The sequence below is a fragment of the Agrilus planipennis genome, unplaced genomic scaffold (genome assembly GCF_000699045.2).
Source record: "Agrilus planipennis isolate EAB-ADULT unplaced genomic scaffold, Apla_2.0 scaffold16, whole genome shotgun sequence".
Taxonomy (NCBI): Eukaryota; Metazoa; Arthropoda; class Insecta; order Coleoptera; family Buprestidae; genus Agrilus; species Agrilus planipennis.
The window spans coordinates 547,171-570,683 of record NW_020438946.1 but is presented as its reverse complement, the minus strand read 5'-3'; the positions used below and the strand labels follow the sequence as shown (position 1 = coordinate 570,683).

The window sequence follows — 23,513 nt, the reverse complement described above, 5'->3', positions numbered from 1 at the left end:
TAAAGTAATTATATAATATATTTCTAAATATATAAAATTCGTTGTTGTATAACATAGTGGAGTCGTTATATCTAAAAATAAACAGATAAATTCGCTTCTTTATGCTAAATAAAAAGGACTTTAAGTACTCAGCGAACAGTAGAATTAAAAAAAAAACTGGCGTAACTGTAACGACTTAATTTGCCAAACAAGACTATGTTAACGTTAAGTTTTTTTTTTTTAATTTTTACTAATTCTGCTAGGTAATATCCTCCTCTTTTAAACTCACCCCACATTCGATTGTATTCCCGACTCCATCTGCCCGTGCAATACAAAATAAACTAAATTTTATTATATCTTATTACTTTATTCAAGTCTTACAATTAGATGTTTTGTAAAACTATTTGATTAATTCTACCACAACATTCACATTGTCTGCATTAAATGGAAATCATATATAATTACTAAATAAATCTAGATTAATTACTTCGATTGTAACATATGTATTTACACAGGGTGGCCCATTAGAAAGGATAAGTGGGATTTTAAACCACTTACCATGATTTTTGTACAAAAATCTCAGACACGATGATTTTGGTTCTAAGGGAGACATCTAAATTCAATTGACACTTAAAAAGTCACTTGAAGGCGCATTTCCTCGGAGGCTGGTAATTAAAAGACCTTTCAAATGGTGTGTAGTTTGACCTGACGTTCCATTTACAAATTCAAGGATGTTATCCTTTTTCGATTTTAGATTGCATTTACTGTTTTCAATGGGTCACCCTACATATATTTGATTATTGTAACTTCCATTTACATAGTTTCATCGAGTATTTTGATCGTGTTTTATAAAGAAAAGACATTGCATTATTATAGTCCGAATCTTCTCGCCCGTCCAATAATATACAAAATATAGATGAAAATGTTGATTATGTCAATATACAAATTAAGAGCCGCAAACACGTATTCTTCAGGCGATGTCGCATACCTGTGTTTCCCTCCTATCATCAACTGGGTATCGTAAACCAGATAGAAGGAGAAAATCAATGCCCCAAGGGACGCGTAAACAAGCGAAAAGATTGTATTATAAAGGAATATAGCAGCAATGCCAAACGCCAATAGAACTATGCTAGCTACCAATAAAATACCACCTAATATGGTGAAGTCCCATTTGGTTTGAAATGCGAACAGGGTAAGTCCCAAACAAACTGCTAGAGTTATACCTGCCGCTAGAAGAACTTCTTGGACTTCGAAATACGCTGCGAGACAGGCCACCATGAAACTTTCCGCCAATGTGAACAGAAGAAGCAGTATGTAATTAACTGGAGATTTTCTGCGAACATCTCCGCAACATCCCAATATTACCACCGAAACCAAAACTACTGCCAATGAAATATAGATCGTTAACGAATGATCGTTCACCCAGAGTCTTGTGGGTTCGTGGAATAGGAACCAGGCTATGCAACCCATCGTTATACATAGCTGTACCATGAGAATCGAATATACTTTTTTAATGAAACCCTTTCTTATGGTCTGATCCGAGAAATCGAAGCCCTTGACTTCCTGGTTTTCACAATCCACTTCATTCCGCATTGCCACAAATTGTTATTTCTTACTTGTCTAGAACAAAAGAAAATCTCCAGTTGGGTTAAAAACGTTAAAGTAAAAATCTCAAACGGGCAGCTGTGACGGTTATTTTATACATATTATGTCAATAACAAAATGTTTGAACACCGATATATGACTAAATAAAATACAAGGCTTCCTCGAGTTTGTATGAGAGTGATAGGTAGATAAGATAAACGAAATCAAATTAGTAAATATACCAAGAAATTTCAATATATCCACTAACTATTCGCAAAACTCAACAAAATAATGTTAAAATTAAATCGGTACAATTTTCTACATTCACTTAAGTATAAAATATTTTTTAAGAAAACCTTTCAGGCATATTCTAATTTTTTAAATATTAGAGTTTTTCTAGACTAATAGTGGTGTTTGCATTACAACACCAGCTGCGAAGATTGAGTATGATTCATATTTTTCTGTTTGAAGTGATTGAGATATAGTTTTTCTATCTTTATGTTATAGTTTCTTCAGTTCNAATATATTTAGTATCAGCATTGCACCCGTGCGAAGCTGGGGCGGGTCACTAGTACTCTATATGATAAAGATACAGCTGCATCTACGTTTCCGTACGATTATTTTTTCGTCATACAAAAATAAAAAACAAAGAAAAATTCGTTTCAAGAAAACGTTTATTAAAAAAAGTAATTCTTTTAAACATATAAAAATACAATTGTTAAACTCAAAGGTAACATACACTTAATTTTATAACAATAATGACACTTGTTTTATTTTACAATCTACGTATCACAAATCACAATATTAAATATTTAAAAAAAAAATGATGTCTTTATTTATTCGAAAAGTTCAGGATAAACTTTACACCCGGTATAAGAATCATTTTGAATACAAAATTTGATCACTTCTCTCCAATAATAATCTGTAGCAACAGTGTAGGGGTTCCCAATTACAATAATCAATGCTTGAGCTCTTGTTAATGCCACATTCATTCTTTTTGGATTAGAAAGGAAACCAATACCGTACTTTAAATCGTTAGAAACGAGATTTTCATTGGAACGCACCAAAGACAAAATTATAATGGGGAATTCTCGTCCTTGAAATTCCTCCACACTTCCTATTTTAGGCCGCTCAAATTCTGCATCATCTAAAAGTGAACGAATCTGCCTGACCTGCAAAAAGGAATAAATACGGTTTTTATGGAGAATTTCTTTTATTAGTGATATATTCCTGCATTACGGTAAATGTGAATGTAGAAGATTAGATAGTAAAAAAGCATTTATTTGAAATAAGTATTTTGAAAATAGTATTTTGCAGTTAGCGTTTAAAATACAAAAGGGAAATTTATTTCGTGTTTTAAATTTGAAATAAAGCAAAAAAGTATTTGTATTTAAATACTTTTAAAAAAACCATTTCGCACATCTCTAGTCACAACAATATTTGTAGCTTTTCTGAGACATTATAAGCATTTTTTTATGTTTTACTTAGTTTTTATGTATCAACTGACTCGTCGCATTAATAGTATAGAAAAACTGTTTTAACAGAAGATCACTTATTGAAAATTGTATTTTATCGGCGGAGTCTTGTTCTGTTTACCAACTTTGCTTGTTTCTCAAAATTATGTTTTTGGTGGGAATGTTATTTAAATAATTTAAAAATATATGTGATCATTTATTTTAAGCATCAATAACAAAACTAAAATATAAAGCGTACTTGACCTTCTTACAGCAGATAAGACATGCTTACAGGAAATTCAAATAAACTTTCAAATCTACTTATCTATTAAGATTTAGAAAACGTAATTAAACTTATATCGTAATAATCAAAATTGATTACGTTCGAACAGAAAGTCCCCTGTTTTTGTAAATCCACTTGAAAATATTGTTTTTATTGAGAAAATAAGCATACCAAAGCAGTAAAATTTTTTACAATATTTTAATAGTAAAGTCACTAATTTGCAGAGTTGTGATTTATTTGAAATACTTGCATTTAAAATACAAATACAAAATAAAAAATACCTATTTTTATCTTGCATTTAAATACTTTTTCGATAAAAGCATTGTGTATTCTTCCAAAGCATTTTCCATTTGTAAAATGCAAAATACTTTTGATGATGAATGATGAATGAAACATTCCATGAATGCCTCCTAATCCTTTAACTAAATAGAGCCCTAAAAATTCTAAACTAAATTTATTGGAAATGGATAATCTAAATATTGGATGGATATTGTTTTCCGGGTTCAATGTCATGGTCCATGGAATTTTAAAGTTCCTAATTGATATCAGCACCTGCCAAATCACCACTTATTGTACCTTTAGCAAGAAACGACGAAATTTAATAAATTACGACAAAACAGCCCGCAAAACAATATCGAATTGATATACGCCAACTGTGTAAAACTACAAACTACAAAATATTGTGATGTGCTAATAAATGCCTATAATCCAAAATTCTAAGAAAACTATTCGAAAAACTTCACTTGTTAGATGATCCCAAAGCTAAAGAAACTATGGATTTCCATGTTACAATGTGTAAAAGATCGGAAACAAAATATGGTTGTAAATATATTGAAATAAATAGATTGATATTGAAAATGAAAAATCAACGTATGAAGTGGGCGAAACACGTGTCCGCTGAAATAAAATTATTTGTGGTAATTAGGGGTGAGTATTCCTTTTAATTTTTAATTAATATTTACCACAGTCTCCTCTTTCTAATTAGATTGATATTGATTTTACATCAATAAAATTATTTGCAATCCTATTTTGGCTTTCATCTTTCACTGTAAACAAACTATTTGGTATCAGTGTCTTTTTTCCAAATAAAATGGGTGACAAAGTAAATAAGGAAGCTATAGGAGAATTATTTGTTACTGAACTGAACAAAATATTACATAAAGATAGAAAAACTATATCTCAATCACTTCAAGCAGAAAAATATGAATCATACTCAATCTAAGTTTTTCTTAAAAAATACTTTTTATTAAAAAACAGTATTTTGAAAATGCGTATTTTGCATTTAGCATTTAAAATACAAAAAGGAAATCTATTTTGTTTATTACATTTGAAATAACAAATCAAAAAAATATTTGCAACGTATACTTAAATACTTTTAAAAAACTATTTTGCACATCTCTAGTCACAGCAATATTTGTAGAGTTTATTTATTATTAAAACTTTTCCGAGACATCATAAAGCATTTTTTCATGTCTTACTTAGGGTTCAATGGATAGGCATAATCTAAAAACTGGTTGGACACGCACCTCTACTCCTTCCTATCATGAGCGAATCTTCGAATTTTCATAAAACTGGAGCATCCCATCCCCCAAACTGTTTGAAAACAGACTCCTTCTGCCCCTCTTTACTCCTGTTTCTGCTTTTAATATGTCTCTAATTAGCCTTTTATGCCTCAAGTGCCCTTTAATCCTCTCCTTTTCCTTCTTCTCTTCCATACCGCCCTCTTATCATTTACTTTTTTCAATATCGTCTCATTTTCAAACTTTTCTTATTTTATACAAATATTAATAGTTTCAAAAGAGAACTAGATCACTACATAGTATAAAACAAAGTCGCTTTCCCGCTGTCTGTCCCTATGTATGCTTAAATCTTTAAAACTACGCAACGGATTTTGATGCGGTTTTTTTTAAAAGATAGAGTGATTCAAGAGGAAGGTTTATATGTATAATACATGCATAATATAGTAGGGAAACACTGATAATTTTAGAGGTTTCTAATGTGATGTCGTAAATAAACACATTTTTTGCGCTTACATTGCAAACGCTGGCTGAACCCTACGAGATAGATCAAAATAATGTACTACAATATTGTACATCTTAAAAGGGTCTACAAAAAAGTCCGGGATGGTATATGTCTATCTCTTAGGGATAACCCACAATAACCATTTTTATCCTTTACTTTTTATGAGAAATAATGACTTATTTACGAAGCGATTGTAGGCAATACAGCATTAATTCTTATCCAATTAAGTACCTTAAATACATTGTGCATTTAATATAGATCAATATGGCCCTTTACAGCATGTAATTTAAATGAATATTTTCGAAGATATTACAGATTTAAAATGCAGGGACATAGCGGTTGCGGCGGTACCGGCCGGGAGGCCGGTTTGTATTGTCTAATGACAAAAAAACTGTGAATGTTGTATATAAAGACATTCTGTAGTATATTTAGTATGTTCAGGGGGTATCTCTTGAAGATTTCCCCTTTTCGATAATAATCTAAACAAAACAAAAATATATTTAGTATCAGCATTGCACCCGTGCGAAGCTGGGGCGGGTCACTAGTACTCTATATGATAAAGATACAGCTGCATCTACGTTTCCGTACGATTATTTTTTCGTCATACAAAAATAAAAAACAAAGAAAAATTCGTTTCAAGAAAACGTTTATTAAAAAAAGTAATTCTTTTAAACATATAAAAATACAATTGTTAAACTCAAAGGTAACATACACTTAATTTTATAACAATAATGACACTTGTTTTATTTTACAATCTACGTATCACAAATCACAATATTAAATATTTAAAAAAAAAATGATGTCTTTATTTATTCGAAAAGTTCAGGATAAACTTTACACCCGGTATAAGAATCATTTTGAATACAAAATTTGATCACTTCTCTCCAATAATAATCAGTAGCAACAGTGTAGGGGTTCCCAATTACAATAATCAATGCTTGAGCTCTTGTTAATGCCACATTCATTCTTTTTGGATTAGAAAGGAAACCAATACCGTACTTTAAATCGTTAGAAACGAGATTTTCATTGGAACGCACCAAAGACAAAATTATAATGGGGAATTCTCGTCCTTGAAATTCCTCCACACTTCCTATTTTAGGCCGCTCAAATTCTGCATCATCTAAAAGTGAACGAATCTGCCTGACCTGCAAAAAGGAATAAATACGGTTTTTATGGAGAATTTCTTTTATTAGTGATATATTCCTGCATTACGGTAAATATTTGATAGTGTGAACTGCTCATATTAATTATGCTAGGCCACCGTATACTGTGAACAAACTAAACCTTAGCTTATAGAAGCAGATGTCCAATGACCTTAAAAATCGATATTACGCTGTTGCTGTTACACCATTATTGTAAATCCCCGATGCATCTAGTCCTTCCTCAGTAGTATTAGCTGGACAGATATTGTTTTATTCGTATATTCATTTTAGATAGATAGACTGTAGATACTTTAAATTTAGCAACCCAATAGACAGCGACGTCAACTTTACTGACTGAGTTAGAGAAAGACATCATGCAAAAAATAAAAAATCGTCAGGAACAAGTAATAATTTTGATTTAATGTACAAAAAATATTTCATTAATATTTTATGTATTTGTTCTTATCATTTAATGGTTACGTATTCGTGTTTTATGTGACCATATTAAATTTGTTAATAATAGATATTATCACATATGAAATATGATATTCGTTAACGTGAACAAATCGATAATGTAAGCAGCTGTTGTTTATTTTGGTTCACACTATCGAGTATCTACTGTAATTAATAATCTTATCCACACAGTTTCCATTTTCGTATGAATAAAAAATACTTTTTTGGGTATTTATTCACCTGTTTAATGTAAGGAGTAATAATTCCTATATTGTCTGCAGAAATTCCCAATCTGTATAATTCGTTGATGTAATAGAATATTTGACTAGCTTCATTCGGATTAAACCAAGACGGTGAATCTGCAGTTTGATAATTTTCACCAAGAACCCCATGAAATATAAAACACGGAGGAACATCCGATTGTCTTTCTGGTAAAATTTCTTTTATTTTATTCAGCAACTGAGCTTCTTCACTATCTTTACTCAATATCTGGAAATATTAATTAATTAATCAAAGTAACAATATCTTTACTTATACTTACCGTAGATTTCAGTTCATCATTATAAAACAGACGATTCGAAAGTTTTAATAAGTCAGGCAAAGATCGATAATTGTAAATTAGTTTCGTGACCAATCGAGGGTCGTATCCGTTTGAATCGGGGAATCCCGTTATATCTCTCGAATAGGGAAAACGATTTATTAGTCTTTCCAAATATGATTCACCCAATCCGTGTGATTGGGCGATATTTGATAATATTACTGGTCCTAATTGCATGTGATCCCCTAAAAATACAGTAAAACAAACGTGAACTAAACATAATTGACCATACTTTGTAAAATACAAAAACTCAAGACTTTAAAATACTATTATTCTTTGTGGTGCCTATTAAAAGTTATTAAAATGTAAATTATACCTAAATACAAAGAAACATACCAGCAAGAATCGCTTGTCCACTATGTATATCCAGAAAAGCTAAAGGAATCATTATATCAGGTTCTGAAGCTTGTCCTGCTTCGTCAACTATAATGTGAGTAAAGTGGCCTTTAGAAAATCCAGAAGAAAAAAGGCTACCCAGCGTAGAACATGTTCCTACTGTAACTCGATGCCTTCCAATCACAGCAGAATTACAACCTTTATAAAAATAATAAGCAACTATTCATAAAAACAAAACCAATTACTATTACACTTTGATATGTTAAACCTATAAAATTATTAAAATAGAATCATGCTGCCTCTACACAAATATAGAAACAATCTTCATATTTTTTAACTCACTTAATTCTTACCTAGAACAATCCCATCATCCCTCATATTTATTGAGCATTCCCTTGATCCTTCTTTGGAATAATCAATTGTTGCGCTATAAGGGACTAGTTTAGGAGGCACAGAATTCTCCAAAACATACTTAAAAGCCACAAGTCTTACTAAATCACCCGGTTTCAAAACTCCAGAATCAACCAGTCTTGTTGCCAGCAAGTCTGCAGCACTATTGGATGGAGCTGCCACCAATAATCTGGAGTGAGGTATCATACGCAAAATTTGTAGAATAATCTCAATCAAAGTTACGGTTTTGCCGGTGCCCGGAGGCCCAAAAATAACGTAAGGGAGTGGTCGCGCTGTTCCCACCAAAACATTTCGAACAGCTTCCTTCTGATAATAATTTAAACTTTTATCATACCATTCAAGTTTAAAACGCCGATTGTTGGTAGAAATTGGAGTTTTTGTTGTACTGTAGTTATTATTTCTCCATTTTTTATTTTCATTATGAAAATTGTCTTCAGTATTAATATTAAGGAGGAGTTTAGACCCTTGATTCGGAATAGTGTTTTCGTCCTCCTTATTGTCTTTTTTTCTTTCTAAAGAACCACAGTTTGTGGCATCAGATAAACTTCTATTTTTTAATTTCTTATGAGTTGTATGAAGTATATTATAGTATTCATCATAGGTAAAATTCAGCTGCGGCGCCTTCTCAACTACTTTTGTAGGTAATAAGATTGTAGATCCCAAATTTCTCACGACCAAACCAACTGCTTGATGCAGACGTCTAAAAGTTGTCCGTGAACTCACAACTTTAACAGAATAATCTTCTCCTCCATAGGAGTCATGAAACATTGGGGCAAATTTTATGTATATATGTTTGGCTCCAACTTTGTGCACATACCCTTCATATGAAACAGCATCATTTTTATAAGAATCCTTTGCTATAATCCTGTCTCCAACAATAATTGAAGGCCTTCGTTCAGACAAATTTTCAATTTCTAGCATCAAGTATTCCCCATTTCTAATAAAACATGCTGCATCTTGGTCGTAAGTTCTAATTGCAATCAAATTATATATCTCCTCCAAATGTAACAAAGTGTGAAATTTATCTTCATATATACTTAAAGTCAGGGAAGCAGTAAGACAAGGTTTAGTTGAAGTTAATTCTTGACTAAGTTGTGGGTTGTCATTGAATGAATTATGCTTTAAAATTATGTTGAATAGTTTCTCAGGTACAGGATACTCTGGTAATCTTGCAGAAATAAATCTAGGAGTTTGGACAACTTTTTGTCCAGGAATTAAATCCTTAGATTTCCTGTTAGTAAACATTCTAGCTTGTAATAGCAAATTGTTGCCATGAACATGCTTAGCTTTGTCATATGGTTGTTTGTTAGTTTCATAATTTATTGTAACTTGGCGGCCAATTTTAAACTTTTCAAAGTCAAATAATATCAAATTTGATGCTGTACATACAACAAAACATTCACATTCTATTTTTAAACTCTGACCAGCGCTAATTTCTAAACCTTTTTCATTAAATGTTGTACTTATCTTAAATGGACTACTTTTATTGGAAAAATATGCATTTAACAATATCAGTAAATCTTTTGTGTTATTTGTAATTTCAAAAACAAAGTTATATGTTTTGTTATTCTCAGAAACATTCAAATAAATATCATCAGAAATATTAACACCCTCCACGTCAGTTTCATATTCAGAATCACATAATTTATAAAAAAAATCATTTACATGTTGCTTATTAGTTTGAGGAATTATCTTCAATGACCTCCAAATATACATACCCTGTTCACTTTCTATTGCTTCTGTGATCACTTTATCGTTAACTAAAGGTGTATAACCGCCAACTAAACTCTCACTATTAAAAAAGATCTTATTGTCAATTACACCCATTCCTTTATTTTGATCCCACTTTTTAATAACTCCTTGAAGAACTCTTGGTCGCAATGGTCTTATTGCTTCCACTTCCAATATTTTCCCAAACAAATCAGCCACTTGCCATTCCACTTCCACTTTCACTTGCAGATCTATCCAGTCACCAACAATAGGAACAAACTCAGAATGTACTTTATTTAAATTTATTATAAAATCGCCAGGTGATATGTGGATCTTTCTATTTTCTCGTTTTACTACTTTCGTAATTAGTGACCTAGTACACCAAGATCGATTTTCCTCATCTACTTCCAAGTTCCAATCGTCATCCAAAACTTTTACATGGGACACATGTGTCTTGCCTTCTGCAAAATATGCTACAAAAGATACTTTCATTCCAACTTTTAGATTTATCACATCACACTCAAATCGGTAGGTATTATCGATAATAAATGTATTCTTTTTGGCAGAAGTCACTACACCAGTTTTGTGATACGTTGAATATTCTTGCTCTGTTTCTTCGCATATATCATCTTCCTTTTTTACGTCGTTTTCACATGATTTCTCCAAAAGTTTATATGCGTTATCCACAGAAAATTCTGAAGAATTATCTTTCCAAAAATAAGATAATACTGTTCTAAACATTCTTAACAATTTCTAATGTTTATTTATCGTTATGTATGAACGTCAGAAAAGTAGGGTTAGATTAATTTCAAACTTTGTGATCTATGGTCATAGATAATAGATCATTCAATGTAATAGATACACAAAGGGTCTATGGTGATAGTTAATGGCAGTGTCTCCCGTACAATTCGACTGCGTTAGTTTTTCGTTCAAAATTTCACTGTATTAATTTAAGTATTTTTTATCTATGAACATTATTTGTTTTAATTTTGCATTCGAATCGTTGAAACTACCGTATTTTAATAAACACAAGGCGAAAAACAAATTTTTAATTTCAAACAATAATTACAAATATGTTTTAGAATTTTCTGACTGAGAACTACATATTTTATACGAGAACATAAAACAATTTAAAATATTACCTAAATACAGAACCTTATTAACTCCAAATAAATACCCTAAGAAAATATATACTTACAAAAAATTAAATACATAATTGGATATTAGATGTAATTTCCATCCTCTTATTTAATAATTTAATAGACTCTAGGTGTGCACAGCTGAAAACTAAAATGACAATATAATGCAGTGCAAATCCATAATTTTAACCATCAGAAAAAACCTTCATAAATTCACATTGAAATATTCTCTGAAACTTTTTTGCCTTTGCACCATAATTGATCAGACGGTTAAGAAAAATAAAATACATTTTAGATTATTTAATGTATTAAATTTAATAAATAAACACATTATACATACCTTCAACAGTGTGCCTTATATAAAAAACATTATTTAATACAGAGTACATTTTACTGGACATAAATACATTCTAAAAAGCTCTTAGATTATTAATCATTTCATAGTTCATGAGTGCATGCGACTTCTAACTATTAAAATGAATAGAAAGTATAAACATTGATAATACATATGTGCACTGAATGCAACAGCTTGAAAAAAATTAATCTTTTATAAAAAAATTAATCTTCATAACCACGACTTCAGTTCATCGTAATAACGTACATATTTCAGAATAAAATGCGTTACAAAACTGACCCCTTCCAATAACATTATGCTAATTAACTCGATGCGTAGGACTTGTTTTTTCGGCAACTAAGGCAACTAATCAAATCATACAGCAACCAATTTATCCCAATAACCTCGGGTATGGTGGCCCCCACTTATTTTAACTTTTTAGTTAATCATTTTCCCTTATACATTATTTTTCTTTTCACTCGACCCGAACCGACCCTCCGAGGAGGCGGTCCAATTAGTGCATACACCAACAGCTTTTACAACCGATCCACAACTGCATCCAATCAGTATTTTACATATTACTATAATAGTCACCGCTGAAAATCATTTCAGGGAGCTGCTAGTTTAACATGCTTTTTAGAATAATTACTCTACAAAAAAAAATCTTAGAACAATAATGTTATATTCCTGAAGAAAAATAACATAACATCAGTCAAGTTATTTGCAAATCAAAGTAACTCCAAATAAATAACATTTACATTGCAATTATAATTAACTTCAATTTTTGAATAATGTCGTTAATCACTGAAAAACTGTGTGTGTGATAAAATAAAGTAAAATAAGTGGAATACTGAATATTACTACCATTAAAAAACTAAACTTATTTTTAATACAGTTATATTATACAATGTAACTCTTCACACAATAAAAAATAAAAGAAGGTACATAGACAACATATTGAAAATCTGCATTTCCTTCCAAACAAAAAAAAAATAGATATTCCTATAAATATTTTCCAAAATCCTAAAGGTAACATTGATGAAATAAAAAGTAACAATTATTAAGAGTATATACACATAAGTGACATCCTCTCAAAGAAACCTCCACATTCTCACTAAACCAAGCCTACTTACAACTTTAACTATTACATGATCTTTATTGATCAATAAAAACCAGAAATAACATATACATTATACAAAACTAACGTGTGACAAAGACTCAACTGAGAAGAATTTTTCACAAGAAATGGCAAAGCCACAATACATCATTTTGAATTGTTGACATTTTTATTTACTGTATTGTAGTTTTTGCATTTATAGTAGCCAATTAGAACTGTGTGTATTATTTCTTTATTGTGTATATGTTGGTGTGGTAAACTGCAAAGTGGACATAGGGGCGTTGCCATTTCTGAACTTACTCCTAATCTCTTGATGCCCCTATAATAGTCAAAATGTACATGAAAATATTGATAACATCGACGTACAAGTTGAGTGCTGCAAATACATATTCTTCTGGTGAGATTGAATACTTGTGTTTCCCTCCCATCATCAGCTGGGTATCATAAAGAAGATACAAAGAGAACAGCAATGCTCCAATAGACGCGTAAACCAGCGTGACAATTTTGCTCTTAACGAAAATAGCAATTATTCCAAATACAAAAAGAACTATGACAGCTACCAATAAAAAGCCACCCATCATGGTAAAGTCCCATTTGGTCTGGAATGCAAACAGAGTGAGTCCCAGACAAACAGCCGCCGTTATACCAACGGCCATAAGGACTTCTTGGGCTTCATATGAGGCTGCACTGCAAGCCAACATAAAACTCTCTGCCAATGTGAACAGGAACAGTAATACGAAATTCATGGGAGCTTTTCTGCGAACTTCTCCACAACATGCCAACGCTATCATCGAAACGAATAGTATTACCAAGGAAATAATAAACAATTCTGGATGATTGTACACCCACAATTTTGTGGGTTTATGGAACAAAAACCACGCTATAAAAGCCATCGTGATACTCAGCTGTACCATGAGAATGGAATACACTTTCCTAATAAACCCCTTTCTAACTGTCTGATCCGAAAAATCGAAGCCCTTGACTTCGGGATCTTCATAGCCCGCTCCACCATACATTTCTAAAACGTAAAACAAATTTTCATTATATAAAGTAAAATTGTTGCGATTACTTTTAGAGCAAACTAAGTTTTATTAAAATTTAAGTTGTTTTTTATGTATTCATTAATGCAAAGAATCGTTACACATCACTATGACTAAAAGATAAAACACACACGTGGTTAAAGATAAGATAAACGAAGGCACAATTAGAGCTTGAGGAGCTTTAAACGTTTTAAAAGGAAACATCGAAGTATAGACAAGCCATAAGTACAAATTTTTTTGGCAATTTTATTACTAAGTCTGACCGAAAGAAATTTTAAAACACCCCAATTTTCAAATTAGAGCACAATTAAATTAGCTACCTAAACTGTTTTAATATAAATTACAAAATACAAAGGCAAGCATATTCACTTAACAGGGAATTAAAGATACTTATACAGACAATAAGGTTTTTTCTTAATTATACCAACGAAAATTTAAACTTTGTTAAGGGCAAACAATTTAGAATAAGGGATATTAACTTAAGTTTTCGCTAAAGACTTCATATTCTACAACAGAACACTTTAATTATTATAGGAAAAAACATCAAATAAATTAATTACCTTCCAACTTCAAAATGATTTTATAATGAAATAAAATAATCAATGTCAAATTGAATATCATCAAAATGTCAATATTTTCTTAGCATTTTTAATTATACTGTTTTATTTTTTGATAATATTAAAAATAGTATCACATAAGAGAAAGGACCTAGAGAATCTCAAAGGCCATCTAAAACACTTTCACCTAAATTAACTTTTATAAATTCAGTTTTATTTTTCTTTTTAATTGTATTCCCTTCCTTCCCTGTTTAGCGAATCTTCTAAAAGTAAGTTATGTTGGTGTAACGTTATCTTCGTCAAATTTAATAATTAATTGGCGTAGTAGTTTAATAGTTTCATAATATTAATAATCTTACAAAAATAAATAAATTAAAAAGCAGAAAACTTTGAAACTTTTATAGCCTTTGGTCAAAACAAGAACAAAGATAAAAGAATGCATTATATATGTTTTTCTTAACTGTCTGCTATCTTTAACACAGAACAGTAAGTTTTTTGTCAGAAACCTATTATAACACTATTTTATCATATTATATAGCAGTCTATTAGAGAATGCACCAATACATTAAATTAATCAGTTCACACTAAATCTCTATCCAAAAGCATATTATTAAAATAAATATCTACAAAGCACAAACCAAATGCTAACAGGCAGTCACCCCAAAGCCAATTACCGAAATACTAATTTATACGATAAAACATCACGTGAAGAATTTGCATGTTAAGCACTTGTTTGTATTCTAATCTTCACTCAGGGTTGCAAATTATCAAAAAACGAGTCATGTTAGAGTTTATAAACACATTCACAACTAATTTAGATTATGTGTATGAATTATTTTTAATCTCAAAAACCAAATTTCAATGTTATATCAAGCGATAAATTAATGTTTTCATACCGTCCGAAAATTTTCAAATATATATCTCTTTTGTTCAAAGAAAATAATAAAATTTCCATCACACTGCAAAATGAAACTGTAACTTTTTAAATGTAAATGTGCAATACATATTAAACATATCCATTCAACAAAAAAAAAAAACAAAAATATACCACCCAAGAGGATAAAAGAATGAGAAAAACTGAATCTAATATATAAGATTTTTTACTTTTTCGTTTTAACCATTTCTGTTATTTTGTTAAATTTCCATTTTAGTTCGCCAAACAAACAAACTTAAGCATGGTACAAATATAGGTAATTTCCCATTACCATCGTCATTTAACAAACTCAAAAATAAAGAACCTTACAAGACATTGACCACGATAACCTTGCATATATATCAAAGCAATGGTATACTGTCCCATGTTGTTCTACAAGGATTAGAGCACTCTGCAGATAATTCTGGAAAGCTTCAAAAGTAGTAAAAAATCTACAAAACGCTTTTTTAATTATTATTTTTAACAACCTCGCTGTCAAATCGTTAAATAGAACTCAAACGAACCATTTGTATTTGAGAAGGGTATGTTTTCACCTTGCTGATTATGGCTGTATGGGTCGCCGGGTCCAACATTAGAATAATTAAATCCGGGCTGTGGTCCCTGCGGGTAACCGGCTGGAGGTGGGGCATTTGGATATCCCGGTTGTGGAGGATATCCTGGTTGTGGAGGATAACCAGACGGGGGAGGATAAGCTCCTTGTCCGGGGTACGGTTGATTAGGATAGGGAGGCTGATTTCCATAACCTTGGACATTACATTTAATTTAAAAATCATTAATCCAAAAATATTTCGAACGAAATGTACTCATGACTGATTTTGTGCAAAATATTGATTATGATTATTATAAAATACCAAATGTAAAATGAATAATGTGCTTTCTGATTATGAATAGATACCTTGAGGGTACGGCCCGCTATTCCACGTTGTCATCTTTTTTCAATTATCTGCCAGAAGAGAAAAGAAAATGTAATCAATTTCGGTTTTTACTTTTAAAACTCTACAACTAAGTATCAATTTAATGGAAAAGCATAATTATGATATCGTTGCGCCGATAATAATAAAAGAATATTATTGATATATTGATATTGGTTTACTGACATTCCATTTCCTTTTCTTATCAATCCTGATATTCAAGAGAGGAAATATTGCAGTGCATTCAAAGTTTATATCAAACACTATATATGTAGGCTACTGTTAAAACTTAAATATGAGAAATCAATGCATTGGATTGATTAGTTGTTGGTTCCTCGGGAAACATAATATTCTTATCAAATACCTACATTTTCCTTAATTAAATGATTAAAGTACTTTTTCATTTTCCAACTTTTGATAATTAATGCTTATTAATAAAATTTGAGAATAAGCACCTGTAACTGTAACTAACAATTTGTGTTTTTCGATTATCTACCTACAAAAATAAATAAAAATTACATAATAGATTCCACAATACAAAGTCGATTTACACGAACATAACTTACTTTGCTTTTTCTGGAAAATTCTAAGAAAATTTTCAATTATCTTGTCAGTGTTTTGATTAAGATCCTTTAGGCCTAACTACTATGTAACATTAATTATTAGTAGAAGTACCTATTCTAATCGTTAAAACTACAAAATTATAGTCTTTTTGAGAAATATTGTGAAATTGTTATAATTCTGTATAATATGTACCTCTGTTAACAAGATTCAACATTTTACTTAATTATAATATAATAATATAATATAATTTTTTACTTGCAGCTTCAAAGAAAACCGTTATTTGTAAAGTCGCTGCTAGTTTTTTGTCAATTAACATTGAACTATGATTATAAAGTAAATCAATATTTCCACTTGCTATTATTTTGTAATATTATTAAAAGCATTTCACACATTAAAACTGCGCGTATTGTTCTACTCTCGCAACAAAACGAATATACTTAATTTAATAAGTTTACTGTCATTGCAATTTCTTATGAAACATTTTTTAAATAAGATTAAATAAAGAAAAATGCTTTACAATATTTGAAAAAATTAGTCATTATTTTAGTTTAATAACGCATGAATGCTTTCTACATTTCTACCACAAACTGCTCAGCAAAACATAAATAAACATGATACATTTTACATGTAAACATTACATCAGGTGCTGTTTCTTATAATAGCTTACAAATACAAGTTAACTATTCATTAAAAATTCTACCTGTATTTAGATGATCTCGAAATAAAGATTTCAGGCGAATATTGAACAACTTTCTTACACCAGTACTATTAATTTATCAACAAAACACCAACTTATGACCGATTTTAGCACTTTTTCTTCGCCGACTAGAATAAAAACTAAGTCACGAAACGCTCTGGAATCTGGAAATTTCCTTTCCGGTCGTTTACTATCGTATGATGACTAATGTATCCACAGATAAAGTCATAGGATAGAGTAAAATTAAAAAATTGTGGAAAACCATAGAAGAACCATAAACATCAAATAATAGGTAATAGTTCAAGTAAACTGAATCGATTAAGATGAAAACTCGTTAATAAAATTATAATTGAAGAATGAACTGTAACAGTCTTTTTATTATTAATTTATATAAATTAACTTCTACATTTATATGCACTAATTATTACGAATTATAACATTCAGCAAGCATAACTTAGTTTTAACTGAATATACAAATAAAAAGTGATTGCGACTTAATTTTAGTAACATTTAACTTTATAATGTAATTTACTCTAGTTATTTTCATCAGTGTTTTTTCAATGTGGTAGTAACTGTTGAATGTATGAAATAATTTGTTCGTCAAGCGAACGTCAAAATTATAAATTACGTTTAATTAAAAATGGCAAAAAAGACCTATGATTTACTTTTTAAATTGCTGTTAATAGGAGATTCTGGTGTTGGTAAAACTTGCATATTGTTCAGATTTTCTGACGATGCATTTACGACTACCTTTATTTCAACTATTGGTACGTAAATTTTTTGTTTAAATTTTTAATTATAACATATTCATGCCTTTTTCATGTTTAATAATCATTGCAGTTTTATTTATTGAATATTTTCCCAAAAATGTTCAATTCTTAAAATCCTTTGCAATTTCATTGTTATCACGTTATTTATAAATACAGGGTGAGGTCAGGCACCATTTAATTGTTTTTTATTTTAGGCATAGATTTTAAAATAAAGACCGTTGAATTAAGAGGAAAGAAAATAAAGTTACAAATATGGGATACTGCAGGACAAGAAAGATTCCACACTATCACTACATCTTATTACAGAGGTGCCATGGGAATTATGCTGGTTTATGATATAACAAATGAAAAAAGTTTTGAAAATATAATAAAATGGCTAAGAAACATAGATGAGGTAAGTACAAAATTAAATATAATCAGTGAGTTACATATTCCTTAATCTGTATTTTATTAGCATGCTAATGAAGATGTTGAGAAAATGATATTAGGGAATAAATGTGATATGGAAGACAAAAGAGCTGTTAGTAAGGAAAGGGGAGAAGCTGTAAGTCTTACAAATCTTGTGTTTATAATTCTAGTAATTTACTTATTACAAAACATATATTAGTAATTATAAAAAGCATACATTAGCAGTTGATTATTATTATTTAGTATACAGATATTTAATATGGGTGATCTTTTTAATATAAATTAGGTGGCCAGAGAACATGGGATAAGATTTATGGAAACATCAGCCAAGGCAAGTATAAATATAGATCGAGCATTTAATGAGTTAGCAGAAGCAATATTAGATAAAACAGCAGGAAGAGAACCTGGTGATCATGTCGACAGAGTTACTGTAGATAGAAGACAACAGTCAAGCACCACAGGCTCGTGCTGCAATAAATAAGCCATAATTTAAGTCCTAAACGTTTTACTCAATGATATTCAATTTTTGTGAATTTTATTGTAGAATATGAAATTGAGTATATTTTGTAGGATTGTGTTGATTATGCAGTTACTTAATCTCTCTTTTTCCTTATTTTTCTTCAACTCATTTTGGATTAAGGAACGAGATTAATAGTTTGTTTATATATATTTTTGTAATTTAGTTTTCGTACAGGAAGATTTTTTTCTCCTTGAACATCGTAACCTTTGTAATACGTATTAATTTATTAAGAGAATGAAAAGATAACAGGAATATTGTTTTGTTCATATAAGGAAGCACAATAAGAACTCGTAGGGAAATATGTTATTTGCTTAATAGATGTCTGCTTTAAGGTTGTAAAGAATGTATATATTAATTATGGGGAATGTTCAATATAAAATGGATGTTGAATGAAGGAGCTTTGTAATAGTAAATTCTCATGACTAGTCATACACAGGTTTGAAGGTTGTATTTTTTTTTTTTCTATTTATCAACTGTGTTACTGATCTCAGAATCTGAATTTTATAACTTAAACATGAATGACCAAAACACCAAAATAAATTTTTGGTTTAAATTCACATAATTAATGTACTGTATAATCATGAAAAAATGCTCTTAACTTTATTTTTGATATACGAAGTGTTTCGTTAGTCGTAGTAAATTAAAATTTTCAAAATTATGTACTTCACTTTTTTGCAGTCATACTTTATAATATGCAAATCAAATATTAAAATTTAAATTAGATACTCATCTACATTTTTTATTTATGTGTAATCATTTTTTTTTAACTTATCAAGAAAAATTGTACACCTTAATATAAACTTTTGCAACTTCAAACTTGTTAAAACAAAAAATGACTTTGTATTCATAAATTGCCTTCTTGTCGCTACCATTACATTGTACACATTGGCAAAGATCTGCAATATTTATAAATTGTAATAGTAATTTCCAATATTTTTTCTATACCTACTTGAAAAGGTATGTAAAATGTTTTTAAATAATATGCATTGGAGGATAAATTTATTTTGTGTAAAACGTTTTTTTCTCAATTGGTTGGAATATTGAGCTAAAATATGTTTTCAAATACTTAATTTGCCATTATTATAAGTTTAAGCTTTCATTGTAATTTACTATAAATGAGTGTTAATATACCAATTGCTTTGTTATTTTTGTAGTCTGTGTATTATTATTCTTTTTTCTAATGCGTCTAACTAAAAGAGGTAAATTTTCGATATCTACGAAGTCAAGATGGGAAAATAGCGCAGGATCGACTCAGTTTAAACAAAAACGTGAGTTTCGTCTTCGGAATACGACTTTCGTTTGAGATGATGAAAATTTCTCTTTTAGCTGATTATCTTTTACATCATTATTTTGTATCTCTACCACATTTTCAACATATCGTCGGATACTACATTACGCAATATTTTTCTATCGACTATTACTTTTGGGCGATCCTCTGCTAACATTTCAAATGTATAAAAAGTTTCATAAGAGGATCAAATGTAATTTTTAGTTTAATACTTTATGGTTCTTTACCAAGATAACGTTATTTTTTTATAAGGACTTTTTTAAGTATATGAAATACAAATTATGTACTACAGTTAGCAGTAGATGGCGGTATACTGCCTGTAACTTATATTAACTTTAATTTTTCCTTTTAATTCTTATTGGTTTAACAATTTCAAATGGAAAAAAGAGTTGATTGGAAAATGTTTGATCAACTTTTGTCTCCATTTCTGTAAAAGCATTTCAGCATAGATACTTCAGGCTGCAAAAAGAGGCAGAGACTTTTATATCCAATGTACACCGCATCCCGAATATGTTGTTAATTAAATAATTAATAAATCAATCCAAGCATTTCAGTTTAAAATAATAATTGTAAGATTTTAAAAATATTCCAAAGGTGGTATCTGCTGTATTAATGTCTTTTCGTCAATTTTACTCACTATGTTACTAAAGTCCATTTCATTTTGTTTACCAGTGATTTCTAAGTATTCATGCCTATAAAAATAATTCTTTACATACAGTAATACTTAATAGACATGCCATATTTTTCTTTTAATGACATTTTTATGGAAGATTACCTTTTCGTATTGTCGTTAATTTTTTTCGGTTTGTTTTTTTGCCTAGTTTCTTTCCATTCCTTGTAATTCATTCGAGGCATCGTTATCACCAAATGTCCTGTCGTTTGAGATCTTTGTGCAACACTTTTATCTGTATATATTTCCTCCGGTAAAACGAACTGGAACACTTTTTTCTTAATAGTAACTTTAACAACGATCGGCTGTAAATCTACGTCTATTAAACTTGTATCGAGATATCTACAGAAAAAAGAATAAAAAATTATTAAAAAATATTAATTTGAAATATATTTTGTATAAAAAAATCGAGTCAATGTACAGGTCCGCCACTCGCAAATCGGAATGCTCATTCTAAACTACATATACCGCTATGTTACATTCGAAATAACCCCCTGTATATTAATTTAAACATTGAAAATTCGAAAAAGGGCTCACTTGTAAATGGCAATATCTAAAACGTATTGTTTAGGATCCTCGTCGCAAAATTTAAACTTCAGTTTAGCTTGATTAATATTTAACGGTCTCCCCTCCTTATTATATAAGCGAACACAAGGTTTTTTAACTTTATCCTTTTCTTCGTCGGTGTTACGTGATTTTCTTGATCTCATTGCCATTTCAACCCTTATTTCTGGAGCATGTTCGGATTTCGTAGCCCAGAACTCCTCATCAGTCAAATCATCATGTCCTTTACATAATCTTTCTTTCTGTTCTTTTCGAAATAGTTCATATTCCTTTTGAGCTTTTCTTATTTTAGGTGTTATGTTTTCAAAATCCTGTTGCGCCTTAAAAAAAAAGTAGTTAACAAAAAGCGTGAATAAGGATAAAACTTTTCCGGGGGTTAATTTACCTTGATTCTTTCGGAGTGAGTAATTTCCACTCCATCTAAAGTTTGCAGTTGAGGTAAAACTGCAACAACGTAAGTTCTGTAACCTTCATAATTGGTACATGGGTTTCCGGTCAGATATAAATGTCTTAAGTGCAAGTTGTTTTTTAGAGAAGCTACACTTTCTAAATCCCCGATGAAATTCAGTGTCAAGTCTAATTTTTCCAAAAATTCGCATCTCTCTAAATTTTCTATTTTTTCAACATTATTCACCGCTAAATTTAAATATTCCAACTTTTTTAACTTGTTTAAATTTTCTAAAATTAGTTCCAATAAATATTTTCAAAATCTAAAATATACGATACAATACCTATTTTAGAAATGAGATTTGCCTGGAGTAAAAGAATTTGTAAATCCTTACACCAATTGTTCAGATTCTCTATTTTGTCTACATCCTCTTGATGTAGAGATAATTCTTCTAAAGTTCCAATAATGCCTTCATTATGCTCCGATTTTTTTCGTATCAGCTCCTCAGTTACTGAAACAAAGAATACTTATTATTTTAGAAAAACGCCAACACATAATTTTGAAAGTAGATACTTTTTACCATAATTACTTATAACAAATAACGAGAAGCTTATAATTAGATAAGCAATTGCCAAAAAACAGTGTATCGTTGCTATAGCTTTTATTGATTAAACAAGATAGTTTCTGCAAAATCATTAGTTTAATTAAATTAGAACAACTGTAAATATATTTTATTTTAATGAAGATTTCTTAAGTTGAATTCAAGAGTTAAATTATATATATATTTTTTTTTTGAAAATCAATATGGTGGTTATCATTAATAGTAATTTCGATTCAATTTCTCAATAGTGCGATCAGTTTCATGTAATGTTCCTTAAATTGGCTCTATGGTATGGTGCTGAGCTATCTCAATAGTTCGTGAGTGTTGACAAATATTGTTGGTCAGTATTTTGAATTGTGTTCGTTCTAAAAAGAGACTTTTGCAGTTAAATTTTAGGAGTATTTAATTTTTTTTCGCTTGGTTTATTTAATAAGTGATTTAAAATGTCCTGGTTAAATTTAAACGACAGCTTAAGCAGTATTAAAGGGCAATTATCCAGTCTTGCAAGTGGTGTCTTGACAGATAGTGACGTTTCAGGTGAGCTTTCTGTTTAATTTACAAAAATTTCTAACCTCTACATTAAGTAATTAAATAAATAAAATTATTGTTTTTGTCTGTTGCAGAATCCTATCAAGAAGTGCAAGAATTAAATCAAAAATTAGAAGTGCTTTCAAATCTCTGTATGAAAAAAGATGCTGAAGTAAGTATTTGTATTGTCTTAATTTTTTATTTAATCTGATTATTATTTCTTTACTTATTCCTACATTGAAAAGACTTTTAATTTAAATGTATTGAAAAAGTAGAAGTTACATTCTTATTGTTTATACAGGTATTTTCTTAAAAAACATTAGCTTAATGAAATAAATTAAACTATCATTAATATAATAAAATGATTGATAAATATTATTACAATTAAACAAAACTAAGGTCTGTACCAGGATTAATGTTTTTATGGTGTTTCTATTTTGTGCTGTAAAATATAAATTATCCCACTTAATTAATAAATTAGGTAGAGTTAAACTTAATAAAACATGATAAC

General features: G+C 29.9%; 5 protein-coding genes and 1 pseudogene across 8 annotated transcripts in view; 2 read left to right on the top strand and 4 right to left on the bottom strand.

Moving 5' to 3' along the window:
* Positions 1 to 44: 44 nt before the first annotated feature.
* On the bottom strand, positions 45 to 1,835 carry LOC108744629 (annotated as a pseudogene).
* Positions 1,836 to 5,997: 4,162 nt separating this feature from the next.
* Positions 5,998 to 10,803, bottom strand: LOC108744712 (RNA helicase Mov10l1). Its single transcript, XM_018480617.2, has 5 exons — positions 8,205 to 10,803; positions 7,852 to 8,049; positions 7,459 to 7,700; positions 7,158 to 7,406; positions 5,998 to 6,467 (listed from the first exon to the last, which is right to left on the bottom strand). The coding sequence occupies exons 1-5, from the start codon at positions 10,711 to 10,713 to the stop codon at positions 6,132 to 6,134; spliced, it is 3,534 nt and encodes a 1,177-aa protein (XP_018336119.1). The 5' UTR covers positions 10,714 to 10,803; the 3' UTR covers positions 5,998 to 6,131.
* A 1,310-nt stretch (positions 10,804 to 12,113) lies between these two features.
* LOC108744704 (protein lifeguard 1-like) lies at positions 12,114 to 17,468 on the bottom strand. 4 transcript variants are annotated; one of them, XM_018480606.1, is made up of 4 exons: positions 17,269 to 17,468; positions 15,989 to 16,036; positions 15,597 to 15,836; positions 12,114 to 13,580 (listed from the first exon to the last, which is right to left on the bottom strand). In XM_018480606.1, the coding sequence occupies exons 2-4, from the start codon at positions 16,020 to 16,022 to the stop codon at positions 12,865 to 12,867; spliced, it is 990 nt and encodes a 329-aa protein (XP_018336108.1). In that variant the 5' UTR covers positions 16,023 to 16,036; positions 17,269 to 17,468; the 3' UTR covers positions 12,114 to 12,864. The 4 variants fall into 4 exon arrangements, with proteins under 4 accessions (XP_018336108.1, XP_018336109.1, XP_018336110.1 ...); XM_018480607.1 differs by having other exon boundaries at positions 15,627 to 15,836; XM_018480608.1 differs by lacking the exons at positions 15,597 to 15,836; positions 15,989 to 16,036.
* A 354-nt stretch (positions 17,469 to 17,822) lies between these two features.
* LOC108744707 (ras-related protein Rab-10) lies at positions 17,823 to 20,108 on the top strand. The gene is made up of 4 exons (XM_018480611.1): positions 17,823 to 18,032; positions 18,230 to 18,429; positions 18,490 to 18,579; positions 18,730 to 20,108. The coding sequence occupies exons 1-4, from the start codon at positions 17,906 to 17,908 to the stop codon at positions 18,922 to 18,924; spliced, it is 612 nt and encodes a 203-aa protein (XP_018336113.1). The 5' UTR covers positions 17,823 to 17,905; the 3' UTR covers positions 18,925 to 20,108.
* Positions 20,109 to 20,828: 720 nt separating this feature from the next.
* Positions 20,829 to 22,519, bottom strand: LOC108744705 (protein tilB). Its single transcript, XM_018480610.1, has 6 exons — positions 22,447 to 22,519; positions 22,217 to 22,384; positions 21,871 to 22,163; positions 21,459 to 21,805; positions 21,027 to 21,263; positions 20,829 to 20,943 (listed from the first exon to the last, which is right to left on the bottom strand). The coding sequence occupies exons 1-6, from the start codon at positions 22,454 to 22,456 to the stop codon at positions 20,829 to 20,831; spliced, it is 1,170 nt and encodes a 389-aa protein (XP_018336112.1). The 5' UTR covers positions 22,457 to 22,519.
* An 89-nt stretch (positions 22,520 to 22,608) lies between these two features.
* The window catches only part of LOC108744700 (thyroid receptor-interacting protein 11-like), a 37,202-nt gene continuing 36,297 nt past the window's right edge, over positions 22,609 to 23,513 (top strand). Inside the window, exons 1-2 of the mRNA XM_025974703.1 lie at positions 22,609 to 23,011; positions 23,098 to 23,174. Of these exons, the coding sequence (XP_025830488.1) occupies positions 22,918 to 23,011; positions 23,098 to 23,174 (171 nt within the window). The 5' untranslated portion in view covers positions 22,609 to 22,917. The remainder of the gene's footprint in view (positions 23,012 to 23,097; positions 23,175 to 23,513) is intronic.